At 38.8% G+C, this 16,816-nt stretch overlaps 1 protein-coding gene across 1 annotated transcript in view; it reads left to right on the forward strand.

The window, feature by feature from the left end:
- The window catches only part of SPIRE1 (spire type actin nucleation factor 1), a 124,576-nt gene that overhangs the window by 64,559 nt on the left and 43,201 nt on the right, over positions 1-16,816 (forward strand). The window contains exons 6-7 of the mRNA XM_029914161.1: positions 14,842-14,925; positions 15,399-15,563. Of these exons, the coding sequence (XP_029770021.1) occupies positions 14,842-14,925; positions 15,399-15,563 (249 nt within the window). The remainder of the gene's footprint in view (positions 1-14,841; positions 14,926-15,398; positions 15,564-16,816) is intronic.

A 16,816-nucleotide genomic window follows, 5' to 3' on the forward strand; every position in this document is an offset into this window, starting at 1 on the left:
TCGCCCCTCCCTCTGTGAGCGTCCATTTGATTCTTTGGCTTTCTGGTACGCTTGTCTCAGCTCCTTAAGTTTCACGCAGCACTGTGTTGAGTCCCTGTTGTGGCCTCTGTCCATCATGGCCTTGGAGATTTTTTCAAATGTTCTGGCATTTCGTCTTTTGGAACGTAGTTCTGATAGAACAGATTCATCTCCCCATACAGAGATCAGATTCAGTATCTCCCGTACGGTCCATGCTGGAGCTCTTTTTTGATTCTGGCTGTGCTGATGAGCTCTGCATGGTCACCTGTGCTGATCAGCGCTCCACGCTGGGCAAACAGGAAATGAAATTCAAAAGTTTGCGGGGCTTTTCCTGTCTACCTGGCCAGTGCATCCGAGTTCAGATTGCTGTCCAGAGCGGTCACAATGGTGCACTGTGGGATAGCTCCCGGAGGCCAATACCGTTGAATTGCGGCCACACTAACCCTAATTCGAAATGGCAATGTCGATTTCGGCGCTACTCCCCTCGTCGGGGAGGTGTACAGAAATTGATTTTAAGAGCCCTTCATGTCGAAGTAAATGGCTTCGTTGTGTGGACGGGTGCACGGTTAATTCGATTTAACGCTGCTAAATTCAACCTAAACTCATAGTGTAGACCAGGCCTTAGTTAGGATTCAGGCTGGCTTTTCAGTATAAACCTGATTTATCCAATCTACCTGGCTCCCCTTCAGACATTACTAATGCCACTTCTTTTCAGGTGCTCAGGGGAGTAAGGATGACCCCTGGTCCACCAGTGATGCCACCTGCTGGTGCTTTTGGTCTTCAGATCGGCCAGACCTTCCCAGCTTCCTACTTCTGCTCTCTAGCTCTTAAGGCTACGGGGGAAAATATTGCTCATTTCCCCTATCCTGCACAGTGGGCTCTTACTTACCACAAGAAATTCACATACACAGAGGGAATCTTTCCCTCCCCACCCTCACCAATACCAGCAAAAAATGCATCTTATGAAACACACAATAACCATAGCTGTGCTATGGAATCAAAATTAATTACATGCTTAGTTAAGCTAAAGTGAGTTATATTAATACAGTATAAACATAATCAGTATGCTTAAAAGTAATAACACAAGGACATGTCCTTTCCCAGGATGATTCAAAAGATCTCCCTTGTGCAAACAGAGTTAGTGAGATAAAGCATAAAGTTAAACATTCCTGTTTGGGGTGGCCAAGAAAAGATAGCCATAGCAGAACTGAACTTCTGTTATGCAAACATAGGAAGAAAGAAATTGGTACTAGATCAGACCCCTGGTAGGCAAAGGTAGGCCAGTACCCCGTCTCAGACAGTTGCCAGCACCAGATGCTTCAGAGGAAGGTGTAGGAACCCTACAGTAAACAGATGTGTGATAATCTGCCCCCCATATTGGGTCTCATCCTGATGGCTAATTGTTAGAGACTGGCTTAAGCCCTAAAGTATGAGGTTTAGTATTCCTTCCAAAATTAATTGTTAATTGTCTATTCTTGATAGTCATATAAATGTCCAATCCTTTTTTGAATCTTTCTAAGTTCTTGCCCTGAAGGAATTCCTGTGGCAGTGAAATCCAGTCAAATTACACACTGTATGAAAAAGTGTTTCCTTTTATCGATTTTGAATTTGTCACCTTTTAATTTCATGGGTTGTCCCCTTGTTCCTTTGAGGCAAGCGGAACAGATGCTCCTGATTTGTCTTCTTTATGCCATTAATTATTTTATGTATTTTTATCTCATTTGTTGCCTTTATAAAGTAGACAGTCAGTCTTTTCTATCTCTGTATATTTTAGTCTATCTTCATCTGAAAAGATATACTCCTGTAAAGCTCAGCTTAAGCAAATAAGTATAAAGAAAATCTATTCTTTTGCTCCTTTATTTTTCTTCTGTTTCATTTCAAGTAAAGATTCTAATGGGTTAATTAATAAAATAGCAAATTGTTAATATCTGTATATTCATGACTACATCTGATAATGGGATGCAGCTATCTTAAGTAATTTTTGAGTGTTTCTTCTTAACAATGTTTAATGGATCATTTATTTAGAAAAATAGAGACTGTAGGTCCTCAGCCAACTTGACCTTAATAGTCCATTGACCGGAAAAGCTATTAAAATACAGTGCTACACAGAATGTATGGTCTGAGAGTAGGATTTAGTGTACCCTAACCTCTTCATTAAGGAAAAGAACCTTCTTCCTGTCCAGTGAAATAAATTCCTTTGAGGTTAGTCTTCCATTCAGTCTGATTGGCAAGGATCGGAGTAGATTTTGCTGTTGCCATGTCATATGAATAAAAACTTAATATCATCCTAGTTAAAACTGCTAACTGTTCAACAGTGGTGGAACTTACACGTTAAACTAAAACATTCCACCCGCTGTGTCATTATTTACTTAAATTTTTTTGTGGGCACTGGCGCAGTGTGTGTTATACACTTTTTCTGGGTTTTGCCTCATTTGTGAGAATATAGTGTGCTTGCTCTGGAACTCATTGCATTGCTGCAAAAAACTATGTAAATACTATGTTAACCACTTGCCTGTGTATGACATTCACCAGGGTACAACCTGAACCACTGAAATGCTGAGTCCCCTTAACTCTTCAGCCTGGGGTGCCTCTTACATTGCTTTGCTACTGAAACACAGCCTCTCCAGGTTCTGCTCACACACAGACATTAGCATATAGTCGCTCCCAGCAAAATTACATGAATGCTCTCCCAGCCACTCATGAACTATATACAGGGTGACATCTGCTAATTCTTAGCCCCAGCCTGGTACCCCAGAAATGTGCATTTTGCGCTGTTGAGCCCACTACTGAACAAACCAAGCTCATTAATAGTCCATCATTTAATCAAAGGAAATGATTGTGTCCCAGCCTTTGTTAACCTGAGTACAGATTCCCCAAACACTTCAACCAAAACCAAAAAAGTCAGAGTTGGTTCCAAAAGAAATAAAAGATAAAACTGCAATCTAATTCCTAAATTTTACCAACCTATATAAGATTTGAAAGCAAAAAGCTTTCTCACCCAAAAGCTTAGAGCAGTTCTTACTAACTGGAACGCCTTCCAGCCAGGACACCCCCTCCCCCCAACAGTTCAATGATGCGCCTATTGTCTTTCAAGAGATCTTGCTGCCATGAGTAGAGATGAGGGAGGAGAGGTGAGGAGTAGGTCACTGTCTCTCCTTTTTATACTGGAAAAGTCTTTGCTGGGTCATGGGGTCAGCAGTTCCATTGTGTATGTGCTGTGCAGGCTGTCCTTCAGGTGAGTTGTAAATTTGTTTTTTGTACAATTTCCCTGCTGGTGAATCTCCGATGAAACAGGTAATGACTTTTTAGCTCCCTGCTGATGTGCAAGTGTGTCTTTGTCTCTGAAAAACTAGTTTGAGCCTTTTCTAACTTTGTTACATGCAAGATCATTATTATACAGTAGAATCTCATAACTTTACATACAAAGTTGCCACACATATTTTACCAGGATAATAATGTTCAGTAGGTTATGAGTTTTGAAATGATATCTCACAGGACATACTTTATACACAATATATCATAATCATAAAATAGGGGTGAAACTGAGGTACAAGGTGTCATATGGGGTATGGGGTGTCACACTGGGTGCAATTGATTTCCTTTCTGACCTGCCCTTTAATATCTGTGGCCTTATTTCTAAATAGTGGGTTGATTTTACCAATAAAATGGTTGAAAAAAGAAATTCCTCATTTTGTAGCTTCTGCTCATCAAGGCCCAGATTTTTAAAAGGTATTTAGGTATTGCTCCACTCAGCATTGCAGAACCTAGTTGGTTTAGTAGGGTATGTCTACACAGCACAGAAAAACCCTTGGCTGGCCCATGCCAGCCGACTTGGGCTCATAGGGCTCGGGCTGTGGGGCTGTTTCATTGCTGTGTAGACTTCTGGGCTTGGGCTGGAGCCTGAGCTCTGGACCCTCCCACCACGCAGGAGGTCTACACAGCAATATGAGAGCCCTGCAGCCTGAGCCCTGCAAACCAGAGTTGACTGGCACAGGCCAGCTGTGGATTTCTAAGTCTCATTTTCAAAAGTGACTTTGGCCTGTAGGAGCCTCAGTCTTATGGAAAGTCAATGGGACTCAGGCCCCTAAGTCACTTTTAAAAATAAGTCTTGGGCTTCTAAATCAATTAGGCATTGCAATGCTGAGCAGAGCAATGCCTAAATACCTTTTAAAAATCTGGGCCCGAATCTTTAGCCAATTTGATACCTGTCTTGCCATGTAAGGCTTACCTAGTTAGCTGTTGCCATGAGGGCAGCTGACCTGTAGCAGAAGCTTAAACACCCTTGCAAGGTGGGAATTTCTACAAGCTTTGAAATTATACCTCTTAGGAAATCTTTCCAGCGGATATTAACCCTTTCTAGCAACATAAAAAAAATAGGAATATGTTATATTTTTTATCATCTATTTTTGGACACAGAGTCTTCATTTTCCCTTTACATTTGGCTGTTAAAGTGGAAAATGATAGGTGTTTCAGTCACAAAATTTTTATGGTCATGGTCTTGAATCGCTTTCTCCCCTTTAATAGAGCAGCGTGTAACCTAATATTAACACCACCAGCAGGGTTTTTATAATTATGCAATAACAATTTTATTAACAGTAAATGAAACAATTAGCTAAGTTGTTTACTCAAACTTAGATCCAAAGAACAACATTTCTTCTGTCCCACATTGGCAGCCCATAAAAATTTACCTTGGAGGATAAACATTTTGGATCAAACAGTATATTTGCACAATATTCAATGCTATACTTTAATTATTAATGTTATAGAATATTGCTACAGTTACTTTCCAGAAACTCAACATCCTTGCCAAATGTTTCTCTACTTGATCCCCGCTGTGAGTTACTGAAGAAGAGCCACTAATATCCACCCAAGACCTCAATTTGGAGTCTGTCAGTGCATTTGTTGTATTGATCAGTAAGGGATCACTACTGAGCAACCCTTTTCCACCTCTCTCCACACTAGGGCATGTCTTCTCTACTCCCACTCCTACTGTCTTACAAACACGTTTTTGATATGAGATTCAAAAGTCCTATAGCAGCACAAAGCATTTTAGTGGCTGAATCTGAAAACCTTACTCTCATGAGTAATTTAATTGACTGAAATGGGGGATACTCAAGTGAGTAAGGGCTGGAGGCCCAGGTCCATAAGGCTTAAGTCTGATGTTAGATAATTGGGTGTGTAAAATCAACTATTACCCTTGGGCAGTACCCTCTTTTGTATGTTATGTATTCTTACATCAGAGATCAGATGTGCAAGTCTATTTTATCTGTTCCCCAGTTATCAGTCAGAATCATTTCCATCAATAAAACAACCTCTAGAAATGGGAATACATACAGAAATGATGATAGATTACATTTTTAAACTGCTAAAGGAGAAGGCCAGGAATCAGACCCCTATTTATGAAAAGCTCCTTGAAATGTTAAAATATGGAGACCATTGTGTTCAAGTGATTCTTTGCTGTTGAGCTGACATGTACATTACATAACCTTCCATCTGTCACTGAGCAAAGGAAAGTATTTTTCAAAGATGGGCCATTTAACAATAACAACAGTTGTACTTGATTGTTTTAAATAATGCAAAAATAAATGTAAAGACATCCATATATTTATTTACTCAAACTGCTAGAGAATTGTGTGTGAGAACACAACGTTTTAAAAAATGCCAAATGCTTTCATTGTTATAAAATGAAGAGTGTTGAAATGCTTAATATTCAGACTTCTGGTCTGTAGCCTACAAATCTGTTTCCTACTTTTCTGAACGAATGCCCAGTCTATAACATGTGAATGAGATTTGTAGTGTGGGTTTGAGGGCTCGAGGGTCAGCTAAGATAACCTCTTAGTATTTTCCCCCTCTAAAACGGAAATCCGCCTGGGCTATGATTTTAATATTGTAGCAAAAATAGCTTCCTCTGGTCTGTTTCCCAAGGGTAAGCACAAATGGATACAGCAGCTGAGGTTCTTCATATGGATTTCGGATTTCACTTAAGTTCTGACAAACACTCTATTTTATTCTAAGTGTTTTGGTTTGCATAATTCGTCATTGAAATTGATTTCTAACCCCACTGATCTTGGCTGATTAAGGAAGGAGGTGATACACTTAATGCAGGCTAGAGGACTAGGCATGTATGTCCATCACAAGAAATTGTTCCCCCTGAGCAGTACCCAGCATACACAGAAGCGTTAAAGGAAACCTTCATAACCAATGTTTGTAAGGTCAGAACATTTTCCATTTGTGTATGTTGCTAAATTCCAATGTCTTCTAAATTTGTAACAAGGAAATTGCGTAGTATTCCATTGTTTTTCAAAACACTGAGAAACTCAAGTCTTTCAGCACACCTTGCAAACAACTCCTGGCAACGTTCAATCTTTTGAGCAATTAATATGATGTGAAACTTTCTATATATTAATTCCTAATGTGTATTCTGCCATAATATAGGTGCTAAGAAGCCTTCAAGCATTTTGGCAATAGGATTTAGACTTGCTATCTCTTCCTCGTCTCTTTTCCTCCCTCATTTAGCTTGTTTGGTATTGTTTTGTTGTTTGCCTTCTGGGAGACCAAAGCAGATTATTTTGTAGCTCCATTAGTGGATGAAGGTCTGCTTTCCATTGTGACTTAAAACCAATAAGTCTGCTTCATTCTGATCCCCAGTAAAAGGGAGCTCAGAGCCATTCGCTGAAAGTGTCTTGCCTTCTGTTCCTGGGAGATTTCCCCCTAGGGACTGACAGCCACAATATCCCTGATGATCATAGTTGCGTATCAATGTCCAGGGATTACTAGCTAGCTTTTTTTTTTTTTGGCATGGCATCACATTGGGAGCTCAAGTTCAGTTGCGTGTCCACGGTGATCTTTTGATCCTTTTCAGAGTCACGGCTTTCCAGGATACAGTCCTCCAGTCTGTAGGTGTGGGCTGAATTCTTAGTTCCTGAATGTCTTACTTTGCATTTGGCTATATTAAAACACATTTTGTTTGAATGGGCCCAGCCTACCAAATGATCAAGATTGTTCTGTATGACTACTTGGTCCTCATTATTTGCCACTCTGAGTCATTCGGTGTGTCTTTTTTATTGACATAAAATCAACACTTCCAGTCTTCTAAAATTTCCGTGGTAATCCAAGCTTTATTGAAAACTAACATCTGCAGGCCAGAGATCTCCTCAGCCTACTCTTTTAGGACTGTTGGGTGAAAGTTATTTGAGCCTACTGATTTAAAAATGATCACACCAGTAGATATGCAGTATAGTTGTAACTGTCTCGGTCCCAAGATATCACCTCATTCACCTTGTCTCTCTAATACCATTGTAGATGATGTTTAACAACTGGAGTGAAAGGACAGCGTTTCTTTTCTGGCTGGTAGCCTTTGCTGTTACAGCTCTCCAGCCCTGTGATGGTGTGATTTACCTGGACTTGGCCTTCCTCAAATAGAAGCTCCCCCTCTTACTATATTGTGCAGGGACTAATTAGATGGGTGCCTTATTTTGAAGGTGGTCCATCAGTTAGTCAAACCTTTTCTCTTCTCCTGATTCTTAGTGGTAAGGAGAATCAGGTTGGAATCTTATAACACGGTGGGATATTTAGCATTTATGTCAGTTTTGCTGCCTTTGGGCATAATCCAGCCCAACAAACCATATGTTAAGGAACAGAAAGCTTTAATGGTTGCTGAAATGGATAATTGCTGCAAGTATTGTCCAACATTCAAAGTAAAGGTTAAGCAGCTGGAAACTAGGACAGATTACAAAGGATGAATATAGGCAAACAACACAGGAATGCAGGGGCAAGATTAGAAAGGCAAAGGCACAAAATGAGCTCAAACTAGCTAAGGGAATAAAGGGGAACAAGAAGACTTTTTATCAATACATTAGAAGCAAGAGGAAGACCAAAGACAGGGTAGGCCCACTGCTTAGTGAAGAGGGAGAAACAGTAACAGGAAACTTGGAAATGGCAGAGATGCTTAATGACTTCTTTGTTTCGGTCTTCACCGAGAAGTCTGAAGGAATGCCTAACCTAGTGAATGCTAATGGGAAGGGGGTAGGTTTAGCAGATAAAATAAAAAAAGAACAAGTTAAAAATCACTTAGAAAAGTTAGATGCCTGCAAGTCACCAGGGCCTGATGAAATGCATCCTAGAATACTCAAGGAGCTAATAGAGGAGGTATCTGAGCCTCTAGCTATTATCTTTGGAAAATCATGGGAGACGGGAGAGATTCCAGAAGACTGGCAAAGGGCAAATATAGTGCCCATCTATAAAAAGGGAAATAAAAACAACCCAGGAAACTACAGACCAGTTAGTTTAACTTCTGTGCCAGGGAAGATAATGGAGCAAGTAATTAAGGAAATCATCTGCAAACACTTGGAAGGTGGTAAGGTGATAGGGAACAGCAAGCATGGATTTGTAAAGAACAAATCATGTCAAACCAATCTGATAGCTTTCTTCGATAGGATAACGAGTCTTGTGGATAAGGGAGAAGCTGTGGATGTGGTATACCTAGACTTTAGTAAGGCATTTGATACGGTCTCGCATGATATTCTTATCGACAAACTAGGCAAATACAATTTAGATGGGGCTACTATAAGGTGGGTACATAACTGGCTGGATAACCGTACTCAGAGAGTTGTTATTAATGGTTCCCAATCCTGCTGGAAAGGCATAATGAGTGGGGTTCCGCAGGGGTCTGTTTTGGGACCGGCTCTGTTCAATATCTTCATTAACGACTTAGATATTGGTATAGAAAGTACAATTATTAAGTTTGCGGATGATACCAAACTGGGAGGGATTGCAACTGCTTTGGAGGACAGGGTCATAATTCAAAATGATCTGGACAAATTGGAGAAATGGTCTGAGTTAAACAGGATGAAGTTTAACAAAGACAAATGCAAAGTGCTCCACTTAGGAAGAAAAAATCAGTTTCACACATACAAAATGGGAAGAGACTGTCTAGGAAGGAGTATGGCAGAAAGGGATCTAGGGGTTATAGTGGACCACAAGCTAAATATGAGTCAACAGTGTGATGCTGTTGCAAAAAAAGCAAACGTGATTCTGGGATGTATTAACAGGTGTGTTGTGAGCAAGACACGAGAAGTCATTCTTCCGCTCTACTCTGCTCTGGTTAGGCCTCAGCTGGAGTATTGTGTCCAGTTCTGGGCACCGCATTTCAAGAAAGATGTGGAGAAATTGGAAAGGGTCCAGAGAAGAGCAACAAGAATGATTAAAGGTCTTGAGAACATGACCTATGAAGGAAGGCTGAAAGAATTGGGTTTGTTTAGTTTGGAAAAGAGAAGACTGAGAGGGGACATGATAGCAGTTTTCAGGTATCTAAAAGGGTGTCATAAGGAGGAGGGAGAAAACTTGTTCACCTTAGCCTCTGAGGATAGAACAAGAAGCAATGGGCTTAAACTGCAGCAAGGGAGGTCTAGGTTGGATATTAGGAAAAAGTTCCTAACTGTCAGGGTGGTTAAACACTGGAATAAATTGCCTAGGGAGGTTGTGGAATCTCCATCTCTGGAGATATTTAAGAGTAGGTTAGATAAATGTCTATCAGGGATGGTCTAGACAGTATTTTGTCCTGCCATGCGGGCAGGGGACTGGACTCGATGACCTCTCGAGGTCCCTTCCAGTCCTAGAATCTATGAATCTATGAATATGTTAACTCTGTAAAAATAAAAGCGTATTGAGGGTAGTAGCAGTCTGACTGTTGTCAGCTTGTTCACCAAAGTTAACCTTGGTTCTGAGGAGCAGAAGGAGAAAGAGTTAGGATGATTTTATAATTTTGCAGGCCTTCAACAAAAGTTTCCAGTTCAAGAGAAAACAAGGCATTTACAGTTCACAAAGACTTACCCTGAAATCGTTACCACTACTTTGCATCTGATGGAGAAAAGGATGAATACTCAGACTTCAATCTGATATAAAAGCAGAAGTAAATGTAAATGAGACTTTTCTATAATATTTCCTCTTTTGGAGAAAGGACTTCTTGCTTTTTAAAGTAACAGACTGATATCACTGACAGTTGCAAAGCACATACAAGTTTCCATACACACATTTTTCCCAGTTGTCTATAAACCACCGGAGGAGATAATGCTAAGCTGTCATGCATTGTGTGGTCGTTTAAGGATGCCTACAGATGTTCACTAGAAAGTAGGTTCAGACTGCTATGTTTATTTGCTGTGTAATTTGAACAATATTCAAACACAGAGGTAAAGGAAGTGTTATTGAAGTAGCACACTGTTTTACCTACCTTTGTTAACCCTTTCAGGTACTAATTTAAGCCTAATAAATTTAATTCAAAAGAAAACAATTTATGAAAGATTTTCTTATGGTATTTATAATGTGGCTCTGCACATGAATTAAAATTAAAAAGTATGTTAGCAGATATTTTCAGTGAAACAAGACAATATTGGTTAAATGTATCATTTACTCACACTCTCTCTCTCTCTCTCTCTCTCTCATATGAGGATTACCTTAAATACAGTGTAGAATGAGAAGCTACTGCATGCTCTTTCTCTTGGGGATTATGACTTCATGCAAGTTTAAACAGAATTTAGCAGGCCTCGTATAGACAAGGTAGTTATCATGATTTGCTGTCAAACTGGGAGGATGTATCTAGTGGCGCCCCACAGGGGTCTATCCTAGGTCCAGTGCATTTCAGTATTTTCATTAATGACCTGGATAATGGAGTGGAGAGTATGCATATATAATTTGCAGATAACTTCAAGATGGGAGGGGTTACATCCACTTTGGAGGACAGGATTAGAATTCAAAAGGACATTGAAAAATTGAAGAATTGGTCTGAAATCAAGAAGAAAAAATCTAATAAAGACAAGTGCAAAGTACTACACTTAGAAAGGAAAGATAAGTACAACTACAAAATGGGGAATAAATAGCGAGATGGTAGTACTGCTGAAAGGAATCTAGAGGTTACGGTGGATCACAAATTGAACATGAATCAACAATGTGATGCAGTTGTGAAAAAGAGTCGTATTCTGAGGTGTATTAACAGGAGTATTTGTATGTAAGACTCGGGAGGTAATTGTCCCACTCTGCTTGGCACTGATGAGTCCTCAGCTGGAGTGCTGTGTCTAATTCTAGACACCACACTTTAGGAAAGATGTGGATAACTCAGAGAGTCCAGAGAAGAGCAACAAAAATGATAGGTTTAGAAAGCCTGATCTGTGAGGAAAGGTTAATAAAATTGGGCAGGCATAGTCTTGAGAAAAGAAGACAGAGGAAAGATCTGATAAGGATTGTGGTCATTTGTTATCAGTGTCCACTGGAGATAGAACAAGAAATAATGGGCTTGATGTGCAACAAGGGAGATTAAGGTTAGATATTAAGAAAATCTTTCTAACTAGAAGGGTAGTTAAGCTTGAAATAGGCTTCCAAAGGAGGTTGTGGAGGTTTTTAAGAACAGGTTGGACAAACACCTGCCAGGGATGGTCAAGGTTTACATGGTCCTGCCTCAAGGGCTGGATTTGGTGATTTCCTGAGATCCCTTCCAGCTCTAAATTTCTATGATTTTAAGCTAGGACCCAGAAGGGGTGAAAATGAGGTAATTTAAATATGTTCTGTTGTCATATTTTCTTTAGCCCTGCCAGGACTGACGCTTGAACTTTTTGTTTTTATTAAGGCTGTTTCTCTTCTGTTTTATAATGCAATGGATGAAAACTTGTTAATTAAGCTATAATGGACAGTACTCAGAATGCATATGTCAAGATTTCAAAGATCCTCATAGATTCTATGAGTAAGCTGCTCTAAAACCAAGTCCACATGATATGTGGAATCTTGGGGTTTGGCCTTATTTACAAATAAATTTAAGAATAAGATGGTAGAGTTCAGCTCAAACTTTCACATGAGGATTGGCTGCTCGTATGGTTCTTATTCCAATCCCACCTTGCTTTGTGACCAGATAGCGTAAAATTGTTTCAGTGAGTCAGAAGAATCTAACCTTTTCTCAATAGGGCCAACACCTGCTAACACCTGGGATGTTTCAAGCAAACACTGCCAGTCTATTAGGGTACATCTGCACTGCAATAAAAAAAACCCATTGCACCAAGTCTCAGAGCCTGGGTCAATTGATTAGGGCTTGGGCAGTGAGGCTAAAAATTGTAGTGTAGATATTTGGGAACAGGCTGAAGCCTGGTCTCTGAGATCCTCCCCACTCGCTCGGTCTCGGAGCCCAGACACCAGCATGAGCCTGAATGTCTACACTGCAATTTTAGGCTCTGCAGCCTGAGCCCTGCAAGCCCAAGTCAGCTGACCCAGGCCAACTGTGGCCATTCCATGGGTCTTTAATTGTAGTGTAGACGTACCCTTAGAGACATTCTGGGAGAGGAGAAGAAAGGACATACTTTTAGCTACACCTGGAATACATTGGACTAGAAGAACTATTTGGATGTGGAACTTTGGGGAGGGTATAATAGTTAAATGTTTGCTTACATACGTCTCTAATTAGGGGAATCAAAACCACAATCCTTTTTCCTAGAACTATTGAATTAAAATTATGCCTATTCTTGGAGGCTTTCTTGAAGCTTTAAATTTGCCAGGATATTTTCACGTGCCGTAGTTTTATTTTTACCATTAAAATTATTACTCAGTAGCTAAGACTCTGTTGTTAACTGCCATACTCAGCCCACACCAGAGCTTATTTAAAGGCTAAAAACTTACACTCTGGTCTGAGGTCATTTAAAAAAAATAAATCATTTCAAAAATTGTAGGTTATACAGTTAGCAGTATCTAACTCTCGTGTCCTTAAATCACAAGCTGTCTTGAATGGCACTGGCTTATGATAATGCTGGGTCCTACTGATAAAATCTGTGTTAAAAAGAAAAAAAATTTCATTCTTCACAAGAGCGTGTTGTAACTAAAAAAAACAAATGCCTTTGGAAAGTCTTAGGGTGTGGTCAATGTCCATGAATGAGGCAAGCTGAATTTGAACCAATGAGTGCGATCTCTGAGGGAGATCAGAGTTGTCAGAACAACTAGAAGCACCCTAATATCTTCTAAATTTTATCTTCTACCCAAAACCCTCCCCTGCCCTATACTCACTCCATATTTTCAGGACTTGGCCAATTCGATTTTGTGTCATATAAGTTGTATGGATTTTCAAGAGCCTGCCTATAATGTATGAAATTAAAAAAACAAGCCAATAATGGTGTTAAGAACTTGGATGTAAAAGTAAGTCTGTTGTTGTGTCACATTAAAGGTAGTAGTAAGCATTTGCTATCCTGTACTCTCCCCAAAAATCCTCTGTAGCAAAATAATTTTTAAAAATTTCAAGGACCCCTGTGAGATGACTGTCTGTTATGTAGGATGTCTGAAATCAATTTTATTAGCTACCTGCACTGCTTCATTGAAAGATTCTTCTGAGGCTTAGAGCAAAGATTTAAACTATAGCAGTTTCAGTGTAATGTATAATAAACAGAAAATTATATTTTTAAACCTCTTTTTATAAATTTTGTAAAAAAAAAACACCAGATCCGGACTCTCTTTGTTGATCACTTCCATTATAGGGAGCACCCAAGAGTGTTATGTTGGCTTAATTACATTGTCAGCTCAGAAGGAGGACAAATATTTCTGTGCTACATACGTAAATAATTTAAATGTTTCCAGATCTGTAACCTATTGATTTAATCTCCTAACATAAACTCAAGAGGTTTAGTGAACAAAAGTTTGGAGCCAGTTATTTTTCATGAAAATGCATGAATAAGTAATTGGAAAAATGTGAATAAGACCCTGTTAAAGTGCAGTTCTATTCTGAAACTATCTGCAAACATGGCATAATGAGTTTCCATGCTTGTGTCTCAATGATTCCATTTCAAAGGCATTCAGTTTACAAGAAAAACATTGTATTCTATATAAATGTGTGATTTTTATGTATGATGTATATATAATGGACTCTTTCCATAAGTGCAAAGAGTCCATTTATTTAAATTTTGAATTACATATATTTGTTTGTTTTAATGTTAGGTGGTCCAATAAACCCACTCTCTGATCTACTGTAGCATTCAGTCACTGTTCTTATTCTAGTCAAAGTCCGAAAATTTGGCTCTTTATTAAGTAAGCTTCACCTACATTGAGGAGGGACATTTTCTTTTTTAAACTTTTTATTTTGTCATTATTAACATATATGAACTTTCCATACAAGTATTAAAAAATCTTATTAATAACCTGTATTTGTTATCTTTAAAAGATCCCTTTGTGAGTGGTCAAGTTCTTATCATCATCTGTGTATTTTTTTTTTTTTCAAATTCCAAAAACCATATATTTTAGTCTGCTTTATATAAAACTCTCATTTTTTCCATTGAAAAGAGTTCCTAGGCTTGGTTTCTCCATACTACTAATACTGGGGGAATCTGTCCTTTTCCAAAAACAAGCTATCACGTCTCTGACTGCTAGTAGTAATTGTGATATCAATGGGTCCTTCCCCAGGTCGATAACCAACTTTGGGCTGTAACCTAATATCATCACTATGAGTTCTGTGGGTAGTCTGTCTTTAGCTATCTTGAAATTTCTATTTGTTTTCCTCCCAAATACAATTTTCTTATGTTATTCCCACCATATGTGCAGAAAAGTCCTATTCCTTCACATCCTCTCCAGCATTTATGAATCCTTTTTGTATATATAGAAGGGCACCCTTTTATTAACAATTTTGGAAGTCTAATTTCTTATCTGCTGTACACGTTCTGAAAACATTCCTTGGAATATCCACCATGTAAATTTTGAAAGATGAATAGACGCAGAAGAAACCATATTCTATTAAACCTTTTCTACTTTATTTCAATACAGTTTTATGTTCTTATACAGCTTATGTACTATATTGCTTTTAATTGACAGAATCTGAAGAAGATTCAGGAAATGGACAAAGAAAGGAGTGATGAATCCAGCACAGACCTTGATGAGTTGAAAAATGCTGACTGGGTAAGGCTGTAGTCATTTACCATCATTTTCAATAGGTTATATTTTGATGAAAAAAATCTAATGTTCTTAAGCTGCTTGCTTACTGTCACCTGCTTTCTATGAAAAACAGTATTTAAGTTTTTTTGTTTCTGTAGTATGAATTAGTAATCACTCATAGAAAAAGTGGAAAACAAATGAAATCTAACACTGCCATCAGTGATTTACTGAATTACATTGTGATTTTGGGATTTCTGTTAGTGACTAGAATAATCCACCAGAGTTGTTTTCTAGTTTAAGATGGGTTTTGAGCCAGGTTTTCACGTACCACCTACCTACTTCATTGTTGTAAAAAATAAATTTAGTCTTATTTAGTTGGTTCAAAAGTGCTCTGATGTGACGAGTCAGCTATTTTTGTCTTAACTGTATTGGTACTCAGTAGTAATGAGTGTATAATAAGTGTCCTGAAACCTTATTTGTCTCCTTTGGCTCTTCAGGCCCGCTTTTGGGTACAGGTGATGCGAGATTTGCGGGACGGTGTTAAACTTAAGAAGGTTCAAGAGCGTCAGTATAATCCACTTCCAATAGAATATCAGCTCACGCCCTATGAAATGCTAATGGATGACATTAGATCCAAACGCTATACCTTAAGGAAGGTTATGGTGAGTTAAGAATACCATTGTGATAAATGTATACAGTCACCAATCACCATTACTTTTACTTTGTTTTTCAAAGAAACTCAGAATTGTTACTTCAGTCATGTAGTTAGCTATTCTTACATTGTTTTTACTGTTTCCTAAATTTTGAATATTAATTAAGAAAAAATGGATCCATCAAAATGTTGTGCTTTTAGGTGACAAGGACTAAAATATTTCAGGAGACAGGAAACCTACATTTGATGTGCTTGAACAAATTGATTTTGTGTTGACTTGCTAGTAATACTAACATTCAGGTTAACAGTCTTGCCGTACGTCCCAATCAATATGAATTTTTTGTTGGCTCTTCACACTGTGGCGTACATTACTGACAGATCATAACATAATTTTGTAAAGATATATGTTATTTCAGAACTGCTTGGCCATGATACTTTTCAAGGTGTGAAATGCATGAGAATGGCATCTCATACTGTCATAAAAGAGGAAAGCCTAAAGTATGTGCAAACTTCATCATAGGCACTTAAATTATTGAAGTAGGACAGTCCAATCTGAAGCTCAGGAATTATACCTTATGGGAATCCGTACCTTTCCTTGAGGTCTTCAGCTTTATTAAAGGCTCACAAGTTCTGATTTGGGCATGACTGTTTCAGCACAATGCAGTGTTCCTTTGGAGTCAAGAGAACAAGCTGAGACATCAAGGCAAGCTTTCAAATATCAGTGAATTACTTCCCAGACACTCATGTACAACTTAGGAGTGACTGTCAGGAAGATGCACTTTCTGTATTAGGATCACCTACTCCTTGGTATGTCCTGGAATCTCCCAGACCTTCTATTGCACCTGCTTCATAAAATGGTTTTTAAAATGGTCATTATCATGCAATTAATAATGGATACCAAGGACTGAAGATTTCTTAACAGTGATGAGCACATTCAGAAATCCCTGTGTAGATGCATGGATTTGAATAGTGTCAATGCTCTCAGCACTGAGAACTGCCTTGAGTTTTCCTGGTTTGTTTTTTCCCACTGATTGCACGGATGGGTTTTAGGTTTCTTGACAAAAACTCACCAAATTTTCATTGTGTTGAAAAAGCTATTTTCCCACCCAAAAATATTTTGATGGAAGGTTTTTAACAAGCTCTATTGTTGATACACCTTGTGCCTTGCTCTAGAACAGGGATCGGCAACGTTTGGCACGCGGCTCGCCAGGTTAAGCACCCTAGCGGGCCGGGCCAGTTTTATTTACCTGCTGACGCGGCAGG

This window comes from Terrapene carolina, unplaced genomic scaffold (assembly GCF_002925995.2).
Source record: "Terrapene carolina triunguis isolate 2854851 unplaced genomic scaffold, T_m_triunguis-2.0 Scaffold58, whole genome shotgun sequence".
Lineage (NCBI taxonomy): Eukaryota > Metazoa > Chordata > Testudines > Emydidae > Terrapene > Terrapene triunguis.